Raw genomic sequence first — 11191 nt, forward strand, 5'->3', positions numbered from 1 at the left:
TGGATGGCAAACCACAAATATAATATGAACTCAATTACACTGCATTGTGCTTTTAAAAAATATTTTCCAAAATAATAGTACACTTGAGCCCAATAATAACTGAATTCATGACTATATAATTAGGCTCTTAGTAATTGTCTTTATTGCATTTGCTCATTATGCTAGTAGAATTGCCCCGATGCTTATTTGTGTGTGAGCACTTAATCCATAGATGCTTATATAAATAAATATAGTGCAAACTGTGTCTTTCTAAACAAATGTTTCTTTTCCCTTTTCTAGATAATCCCAAAGAGATGACCCGTGTGGCTGTTTTTGTGAGAATCTTGGATGTTAATGACAATGCCCCACAATTTGCTGTCTTCTATGACACTTTTGTGTGTGAAAATGCCAGACCAGGACAGGTGAGTACTCCTAGGGTTTAAGCATAGGAAGATTTTTAACGGCATGATTAAATGTTTTCTTTTCCCAATCTTGAGAGGAATGAGAAAGTGGAGATAAAAAACAACACTCATTTAAAGTGCCAGTAATATAATTAAAAACAAACAAATGCTGATGTTTTTAAGGTTGGAGATGTTATAAATAACAGTAAATTTCTAATGTATACAAGATGTTATCATTGCCACAAAAGTTAAATTGTAAGAGTAAATAACTTTAGATTCTTAAAAGTTCAATAACAAAAACAGATTAAAAAGCAAACAAAGGAAAACCTCTGATATTCCATTAGATAAATATTGAAAACTGATAGAGAGATGGGAAATAAAAGTTGGGAAAAACACAGACAAATGCATGGTATTGGCAAAACACTTAATCAACTTTTCAATGTCTGCAAACACGGTTTTGAAGTGGGGCTGCAGAATTTTCTCCTTACCTTTGCACTTGCATTTCATCATTATAACAACACATAAACTGCTTAATGACTTAGTTTTCACCCTTTAAAACATTCTTCCTGCATCAGCTTTGTTTATAACTCTTTATGCCTTGTCCTCAGTGGACTCATTTTGTTCTTTGAAAAGCTTCAGCATATATGGCTGGAAGAAATGCTCTTAATTGGTTTAAGTGCTATCTTCACAGAAGGAAGCTGCATGTTATAAATAATAATTGGGCATCAAATTTGTTTCACTAAAGAAAGGGAACCATCATAGAACTATATGGTGTTTTGACATCATTTGATGCTCTTTATAGACATCAATGCCATGGTTATATTTTTATGTAAATTATTTTGTGGAATAACTGAGATACTTCCTTCTGAAGATTGTAATAGGGATTCAATAGCCTGTGTATTGTTTGAAATGGTAAATTGTTCAATATGATTTCTTTTTTCAATTTGAAAGTATTATGGAAATGTGTAATTTGAAATATTTAAGTGACTTAGCTACTTCCGACCTACTTCTTAGTGAAACAGTGTGTGCCCTAAAAATACCATTCCAAATAGTCCTCTGCTTTCGAGGCTCAGCATGATATAAGTTGAAGCTTTTTCTCTAATAGATAAAATACCCACTTAGCAATTGCTGCAGACATTGCTTCCTCTATGGTTATTTTATTTGATTTGCAAGAGATATCTTTTCAGAATATTTGAGTCATTATAAATACTTATTTACAAATGTGTTCAAAGTATACAGATCAACTGTATACAAATTGCTTTCTTTCTTTTTTTAATATATTTTATTGATTTTTTACAGAGAGGAAGGGAGAGGGATAGAAAGTTAGAAACATCGATGAGAGAAACATCGATCAGCTGCCTCCTGCACACTCCCTACTGGGGATGTGCCTGCAACCAAGGTACATGCCCTTGACCAGAATTGAACCTGGAACCCTTGAGTCCACAGGCTGACGCTCTATCCACTGAGCCAAACCGGTTAGGACCCAATTGCTTTCTTTTTCCATTTTTTGACTTTATCTAGCACAGTGACCTTATATTTTTGGACTTTTAAATAGCAATTGGTATAGAGAAGGAAAATATAATCAAATCAAAGATGATTTTAATAAAAAGTAAGTTAGCCAATTTTTATGAACATGATTAGAACAGCATGATTAATAAATTTTGTCTAATTGGCTGCATGTGTAATAGTCTCTCATGGCAGTTATTTATATTTTTTTTATTTTTAAGATTTTTTACAATTGATCTTTACAGAGATAGATAGAAAGGGACACAGAGAGAGAAACATCGATGTAAGAGTGAAATATCAGTCAACTGCCTCCTACACACGCCCTACTGGGGATCGAACCCACAACCCTGATATGTGCCCCAACCAGAAATTGAACTGGCAGCCTGTTGGTGCATGGAATGACACCCAACCAACTGAGCCACACCGACCAGGGCTCATGGCAGTTATTTTTAATAAGACCAGTTTAGTAGATGTCATTTTGGTCTCATAGACTTAAACATTGTTGCTTAAACTAAACTGTTAGATATTCTATGATGGAATTCTAGGTTATGACATCCCAGCAGGAAAAAATCAAAAGGTTATTTGGTAAAGTCCTTCTTCACTGATCCTTCCTTGAAATTCATTTGTTAACTTTGTCTTTTATCTTCCAAAGAAGTAAGAGCTATGTTAGGACTTCTGTATTTATGGAGTATTTCAATCCACTCAATACTCCTCTGAAGTAAGTGTTCCTTAAGAGGAACATTTAGAACAACAACATGGGAAATAATTTCATTCATTTGGTGTTTGGACAAAATGAGGAGACAAAAATAAAGCTAATTGCCACCTGCAACCACTTTCTTGCCTATTCCTTGCTGTAATGGTAGAAACCTATCCCCCGCCCTCCAGTCTGGGAAATGATATAGCTTAGAATTGACATAGTATTAATATTTAATATTCCCTTCTTTTTTCTGAACTAGGCCACTTGATTTTCCTTTTTTTTCCATCTCCAAAACAGGGTAGGAACCTTAGGAGAGAGGAGAAGAGAGGACATGCTGTTTTTCTTTTTATATATTTTTTTCCTCATACTTTCAGTCAATTAACATATTTTAACAATTTTTTATCTCTATGAGAAGGAAATAGCATTTCAATCTCATAGGAGAATTCCCAGGGAGGAGTGCTGCTTATATTACCCATCAATAGTATCTAAACTCCAGGCCCTCTCAAACCCAAAATATCATACATGTATAGTTTAAACAATGTTTAGTTCCTTCCCTAACAACTGAAAAAGTATCTGTATACTAGAACAAAGGCAGTTTTTTCATCAACAGAAATAGATACCATTGTAATTAGCTTGTTATTAATAATAACAAAGGGGCAAAAGGAGGCCAGTCATTATAAGTGTGGCCATTTGGGCAGCTTCACCAGGAAGCTGCAGTTTCACTCCTCAGGGAATCACCTGCCCATTCCCTGCAGATCACTGGGGGAAGGGACTGGACAAAGGGGAAGAAAGATGCATGTACAGTAAAGTTGGGGATGCAGGGAAGATGATGCCTGTCAGTCATACCTGGGGACAGAGATCATTGGCTAGAGGGGGCAGGGCCAATGAAAGCCCCCCAAATAATCCCCTAGTCTCTGTGTGGCTCTTGGCCATTGGTGCTCTTATGGCTCTCTTGCACTTTCCCATGACCCCCAACCATGCAGACCCCACAAGTAATGGGCTGATGGACTGCAGTGGGGAACACAAACTAACCTAGTCTGATGCTGGACTAGACCTGTGCTCCAACATGGAGTGGAAACTCAAGACACTGGTTTTGATCTAGTTCTGTGGAAGCCACAGCTATACTTCTATGGTGAACTGAGGGAAATGAAACTTTGGAAACTCAGGGTGTAATTCCTCAGAAATAAAGCTTTCTACAATATCTCATCCTCCATGGGAGCCTCAAGAGCTTCTCATTCCAGTGGCACCCCAAGAACCCCAGTTCCACAGACAACAAAACTATCAGTCTTTCCAAATTAAAATGTAGTGACCAGTTTTCTAACTTTAAACATCTTAAAATCCATTCATCATCCTACACTCCATTATAGTTTGATCACTACAATACCTTGCAAGTTGATTTAAGAGAATAGCCCAGTGAAAATGTAAACAAGTTATATAACTGGTAAGGAGATAAAATATAAGTGACGTATCTGTGTCTGTTTTTCAAGTGCTTAAAATGAATACTGGACATCATTAGGATATTTCCCCTAATTGTGGCAACCTCGTTTTTTGAAAGTGGGTCAAAATGAATTTATCATCAGTAGAAATAAAATAGTGAGTGTTATATAGAGAAAGAGAAAATAGTTTTATCTGCTTCTTGTTGCCAACTTCTGATTTCTATCACAATACTTTATGGTAATATACATAAACAAAATATTGTGATTTTTTAATGTATGACTGGAAAAGTAAAGGAAAACTAGATTTAAAAGTAAATGCTGGATATGGAGAAGTTGGACACTAGAAGCCAAGTTGTGTCTCAAAGAAAAAAAAATGTGAAAAGGAAGTACGTGCTTCCATCTGCAATAGAGGAGTATTAGGGTCATAAAAATATATTGTAATTTGACATAGATTTCTGACATGTGATTCTATCTTATCTGTGTTGTTAATATGAGCTTCACTTATTTCCTTCATAGCATTTAATGAAGATGTACCAATGAACCACTGATTTTAAAATCTACAATGCTACTATGTTTTATTACAATAATACATTTTAATTTAGAATTCTTAAGTAAATGTTTATAATTTATTACAGATACATGTAAAAATGTGGCTGTTTTTTTTCTCTGAAATATATTATTTTGGTCCATAAATGTGAGACATCATAGATTTTATTTTTAAAGATCATTAGCTCTACTTTCACATTCTCTGTGTGTTAACCTATTAATCTTAGTGACTTTTTATTAGTCTATATTTCATGATATGTTATTTCATTTATGTCAATTTTTCCTAACCTACTTTTTAGTATAAATCATGTTCAAAGCAATGACATAATTATAATTTAAGGTGGAGATTTTTCTACTTTGTTAGCAGGTAGATTCTTCTGTTGTCTCTTATTGCAGAAAAACCAGAGTTGGCCCTTATAATATAACCATTCCCCATAGTATGTATATGTTGAATTTTAAAAACATACAATTTTATAGACAGTACAGATGTAGTGAACTGTTACTATTAAAGTAGTTAATAAAATGTTTGTGCTTCTTTTTTTAAAAAGTATGTATCATGTTGTCTATAAAATCTTTACATTTTTAATAGCTTCTGATTTACTTTGATGAGGAGGAAAGTCATAATCAAAATAAATTAAAAAATATGTTCCTACATTAGATATATCTTTCCAGATCAATGTTTAAATATATATGAAATAACCTACTTACTTCAAATCCTATGTCTAAATGATAACATTGCCAAGAATGTAATATTACCATGTGTTATTTTTAAGGAATGGATAATATTTAAGAAAATTTGAGAGGGAGAGAGAAAAAAAGATAGAGACTTTGTTAAAAATCAAAGTAATAATATGAATGATGAAATAATTCAAATAAAGATAAATGCATGAGAAAGAAAGTCAATTGTCTTTAAAATATTTTAGACAAAATTGGATGTCAAAAAATTACGTGGTATAAGGCATATAATACCCATGGAAGTTTGAGAAATATGCATTTTTCTCTCTCTTTTTTTTTTTTTGCAGCTCATACAGACTATTAGTGCAGTAGACAAAGACGACCCTTTAGGTGGACAAAAATTTTTCTTCAGTTTAGCTGCTGTCAATCCAAACTTCACAGTACAGGACAATGAAGGTAAATTGTAGAACGTAATCTATTCATTGTGATTTAGGGTGACATTAACAAAAAATTTCACCCAAAGTAACAGTAACCATATACATGATGTATTAGCTTATTGATCTGGATTACAAAATTTTGTTTTTATCAGATATTTCTTTACTCTCTTAAATTTTATAATAATGAAATATGTGAAAAAGTCTCTATATGAGTCTTAATTAAAAAATTGAATCTTGAAAACAATAGAAAGACTGGAAATAATCAGTTCCCTTAATAAAAGGGCAGGACACAACAAGAGGAGTGAGAAGAAAGAGAAATAACATTAACTTGTCATTGATCAGCTTCCTCCTGCACACCTCATATGGGAATAGAGCCCTAAACAGGAATTGAACCATGACCTCCTGGTTTATAGGCCGATGCTCAGCCACTGAGCCATACCAGCCTGGCGTTGTGAAGGGATTGAATGCGGAAGTGTAATTGCAAGAGCAAGATATACTATTCTCCTGCATAACACGTGAATTTTATAATGTCTCTGTGGTCAAAAATACTGAAATTATTTTTGCATTCTCAAAAACATTAGAAATATATTTTAGAAGAAGAGGATATGTTAATGGTTACTATTTTTACAAAAAAGGTGTACAGCTTTTTTTTGAGAATGTGTATGGGTAATTGGTCTCGTCTAAATACAAGTATGTAATTAGAACTTCTCTTTCCTTCATAAATCTGTTAAACTAATTACAGGAAAAGGGAGGGGTTTAAGAAAGGTCAGCATCCCACTACCTACTTTTTCCTGTATGACTATTAGACACTAGACATTAATTGTCTTTGAGCTACACCAATACTTTGAGTTATGCAGTATATTCATTTTAATGGGTGGAAATCAAAATTCAAAAATATTGACTGGGACTCATAAATTTATTGTCTACATTATTGATTTTAAAAGTGCAACTGTTCTGAAATTTTATCCAATCTTATTTCTGCATGAGTATTTAATTAATGTGTTGTGTGTGTGTGTGTAGACATACATGCTCATTTGTAAATAAGAAACATTTACTAAGATTTTTTGTTTGCTTGGTATGCATAATATTTGTTTCTGAAAACTATGCTATTATCTATGTAGTCTTGATAAATGATTCACTTACAAAAATTCACCGTTTTGAAAACATCTGCGAATTAGTTGAAAATCTAATATATAAACAATCATAGTACTGGATTCCTCAAACTATCTACTTTATCTTATATTTGTATTTTAATTGCATTGCATACAATTTATAGGAAAATTGATGTTAAGTTTTATATTTCCCATAAACATTGGTTTATTTATATGTTAAAACCATGGTGGTCAGGATGATCTGTTTTTATTGTTCCAAGTCTTTTGTAATATTTTAACATTTACTTTAGATAATACTGCCAGAATTCTAACCAGAAAAAATGGATTCAATAGACATGAAATAAGCACCTATCTCTTGCCGGTGGTGATCTCAGACAATGATTACCCAATCCAGAGCAGCACGGGCACGCTGACCATCCGCGTGTGCGCATGCGACGGCCAGGGCAACATGCAGTCCTGCAGCGCTGAGGCCCTGCTGCTCCCCGCCGGCCTCAGCACCGGAGCCCTGATCGCCATCCTCCTCTGCATCATCATCCTGTTGGGTAAGAGGCTGCAGAGAACTTCGATTGCTTACTTTAATATACTTGCAAGCAAGAAATGTTGCTATTAAAATATATTCCCCAAACTAACCCCAATGTTTTAGATATGAATTATCCAGGGAATATTGCTTATATTAATATATTTTATCTGATCAGAGTTATTACCGTCCTTTGTTTTTTTGTTTTGTTTTTTAATAATGAAACTGAAAATTAGAGATGTTCAAAACGTTGTCTAAGGTTACACCGTTTCTGAGTGGCTGAACCAAGGCAAGGCTATCGGTTAGTCACTGTATGTATAATTTTTCAGTACATCTAAAGTTTATTTCCACCTTTTTTATGGCTGGATGGAGGTCTCACTATCTTACCTCTTCACTGAAATAATGTTCAAATAGTCCTTTTTACCTGGTTCACTTGTTCTTAAAAAAACATACTGGATTTTATAACCTCGAGCAAATTGATTTTTAACTGCTTTTGAATTAAGAATCAGGTTTAAATTACTCTGTAATTGCATTATCTTAAAACTATGTGAGTATTTCTGTGTCCCTAATCAAAAACACTGTACAACACTGTACCTGATATTTTAAGAAGCAGTGAAATGAAGTTGGATTTTGGAGCCAATCTTAGTAAGTTTCATTATCCTCATTATTAGAACCCTTTTTTTTTTTTGCTGGGTAAGATTATTTGGTTGATAAACAATCTGAAGTTTAAATTTTTTAAGTCAAAATTCATGCGTGTGTATGAATACATAAATTTGGGCAAAATAAATGTCATATTTTCTCCCAAACTTGAAGAATAAATATCTTTGTTCTCTAGGAAGTGTCCTAATTTTTTAATCACTTTGAAGGTCAAAAATGTTTATCAATGGATTAAGTTTTTCTTTTTTGTTGCATTAAAAAAAGTCTCCTGTTTGCCCTCTTACATACGCTTAAAGGCAAGTAGCCTGACATTCTATGTCAACAAGAGAAAACATAACTTAATACCACTTCAAAAATACTATAATTGTCTTTGTCAGTTTGGACTGCTATAACAAAACACCGTGACTGATAGATTAAATCACAGAAATTTAATCCTCACAGTTCTGAAGGCTGAAATCCAAGTTCAAGGCACTGGCAGGTTCTGTGTTTGGTTGAGGGCATACTTCCTCCTTTGCAGATGACTATCTTTTGTGTCTTCACGTGGCAGAAAGCAATGATCTCACCTGTGTCTAATCCCACTCATGAGCACTTCACTCCTGTGACTCAGTTACCTCCCAAACACCTGACCTCCAAATCCCATCACATTGGGGATTTAGGCTTTAAAATGCATTTGGAGAGGACACATTCAGTTCATAACTAATAAATTCCATATTCTTTAAATCTTTGTTATAAGAAGCTAAATACAAAGATATTTCTTCATACATATGCCTGGTAACATATGTATCCTCCCTTTCCTCATCTAATTGAATTTACCTCTGTTTCTTCAAATCTTCATTTTAAAAGATCATGACCAAATTGAGGATGGGAAACTAATACAACCAGACGGAATTTGATATTATCTATATTCTACTTTTATGCCATTATTAATAGTATGATTTAAATTATTATTATTCATACCTTGTTCTGGAACTAGGGATACACATTGAGTGATACACATTTCTACTTGTGGACTACACTTAAGATGTATCTAGCCAAGGTTTTTGTAGTTAATTCAATGTATTAATTCTTTCTTTGCCATCATGTGATCCAACAATTATTTTTGATCTCATGTGTGATATATATTTCCATGGAAAACTTCATAATTTCTAAACTAATGATGTCTAAGTAATGTGGCCATTTTCCCCCTATAGCAATTAAGGTCTTTTTCTACAATGTAAGAAAAACAAATCTATGCAAATTCATCAGTAAAGCTATTTAACAGAAACCAGTACTCCATATCTTGTGAAAAATGCTGCCTTTAAAAAAAATTTTTTTTATTGGTTTCAGAGAGAGGAAAGGAGAGGGAGAGAGAGAAACATCAATGATGAGGAAGAATCATCAATTGGCTGCCTCCTGCATGCCCCCTACTGGGGATCAAGCCCACAAGCCCCTCACATGTGGCCTGACTGGGATTCAAACCATGACCTTCTGGTTCATGGATCGATGCTCAACTACTGAGCCACACTGGCCGGGCAATGCTGCCTTTTTTCAATAATGTATAAGTATGTGAAAAACGTAGACATATTTTTGCCCTTCTTAATTGTTTCATTTTAAGCTGAATTTAATGTGTGTCAATTTTAAAAATATAACATCTATGTCACTGTTTAATGCAAAGTATAAATAATGTCTCTACAATCAAGAACTATCTTTAAACAGTTCTTAGCAAGATAAAATAAGCCACTGGATTTGGGAAATTGTTTTAAAAATAAGTTAGACACTTAAACTCTACCCATCCTAGCTAAATCCATTAATACCCTCCCCCGACCCCTCCACCCCCACAAAAAAAAAAAAAATTGATCAAAAAGTACAAAATTAATCTTAAATTCTAACCTGTCCTGGAAAACCCATTACTTAAACTCCTTTGTATTCCTACCACTCGTTCTGTATATGGTGTTGTAGCTGGATCTTTAATGTATCTTTTTTTTTTTTCTCTCCAAGTGATAGTAGTACTGTTTGCAGCTCTGAAAAGACAGCGGAAAAAAGAACCTCTGATCTTGTCTAAAGAAGACATCAGAGACAACATCGTGAGCTACAACGACGAGGGGGGCGGAGAGGAGGACACCCAGGCCTTTGATATCGGCACCCTGAGGAACCCCGCAGCCATCGAGGAGAAGAAGCTGCGGCGAGATATTATTCCGGAGACTTTATTCATACCCCGAAGGACTCCCACGGCGCCAGACAACACGGATGTGCGGGATTTCATCAATGAACGGCTGAAGGAGCATGATCTCGACCCCACCGCGCCTCCCTACGACTCGCTGGCAACCTATGCCTACGAAGGGAACGACTCCGTGGCGGAATCTCTGAGTTCCTTGGAGTCCGGTACCACTGATGGAGACCAAAACTATGATTTCCTCCGGGAATGGGGCCCTCGGTTCAACAAGCTGGCGGAGATGTATGGTGGCGGGGAAAGCGACAAAGACTCCTAACCTAGGGTATATATTCTGCTCAAACAAGAGGAAGGCACTTGGCCAACACCGTCTCCACTTCACAATATTCGACATCCAGGAGAATTTTCCTGCCACTCAGCACAATTTTTTCCCCATTTGCTTTTTAAATTTGTTCGTTAATCACATTAATTCTTTCCTGTAGGATGTCTCATGGAATATATACGGCATTTTATTTAATCACTTCCAAGAGCCAAAGCTATGGAAATTCAGTGGTGTCCATTTTAGAAATAAAAGATAATTTCAGAACCGTGAACAGGAATAGTTCTCCCTTAAGCAACCTCACAAACAAGCCGCTTCTGTTAGATACATGCCCTGCCCTTGCAAATGAAGCTTTTAAAAAAGGTGAAGACAAATTTTAAGGTATATCCTGTTCTGTACATTAAATTAAATGTACATGTGGTGTTAGTAGGTGTGATATGCAACCTGGTATACAAAACGTTTGTGCAATTTCATTTCATCAAATTCTATCTGCTAATGTTTTATATTTATATTTTTGTATTTATTTTTAAAAAATAAACCAGTTTTTACAACTACATTGTCTCCAGCTTCTTTTTTTCCCTAGGAAGAAAAGGTTTCCCATGGGCTAAATATCTTGGTACAAAATTACATGGAACACAGGTAAGAACACAAAGTCATTATCATTGCTGTTTAGAGCTCTGACCAAATTAATATGATGTAGGTAAGGATCCTTTTTCCATTGAGTTTTGTTATGCCGAGATATGTGAATTAAAAGTAATAA

The 11191-nt window shown here is 34.7% G+C and overlaps 1 protein-coding gene across 1 annotated transcript in view; it reads left to right on the forward strand.

Annotated features, from left to right (window-relative positions):
- Positions 1 to 10985, forward strand: part of CDH10 (cadherin 10, type 2 (T2-cadherin)) — a 135787-nt gene extending 124802 nt beyond the window's left edge. Inside the window, exons 9-12 of the mRNA XM_005874481.2 lie at positions 280 to 401; positions 5588 to 5696; positions 7080 to 7331; positions 9941 to 10985. Coding sequence (XP_005874543.1) covers positions 280 to 401; positions 5588 to 5696; positions 7080 to 7331; positions 9941 to 10431 — 974 coding nt within the window. The 3' untranslated portion in view covers positions 10432 to 10985. The remainder of the gene's footprint in view (positions 1 to 279; positions 402 to 5587; positions 5697 to 7079; positions 7332 to 9940) is intronic.
- The last annotated feature ends 206 nt before the right edge of the window (positions 10986 to 11191 follow it).

Source organism: Myotis brandtii, unplaced genomic scaffold (genome assembly GCF_000412655.1).
Source record: "Myotis brandtii unplaced genomic scaffold, ASM41265v1 scaffold440, whole genome shotgun sequence".
In the NCBI taxonomy this organism is placed as follows: Eukaryota; Metazoa; Chordata; class Mammalia; order Chiroptera; family Vespertilionidae; genus Myotis; species Myotis brandtii.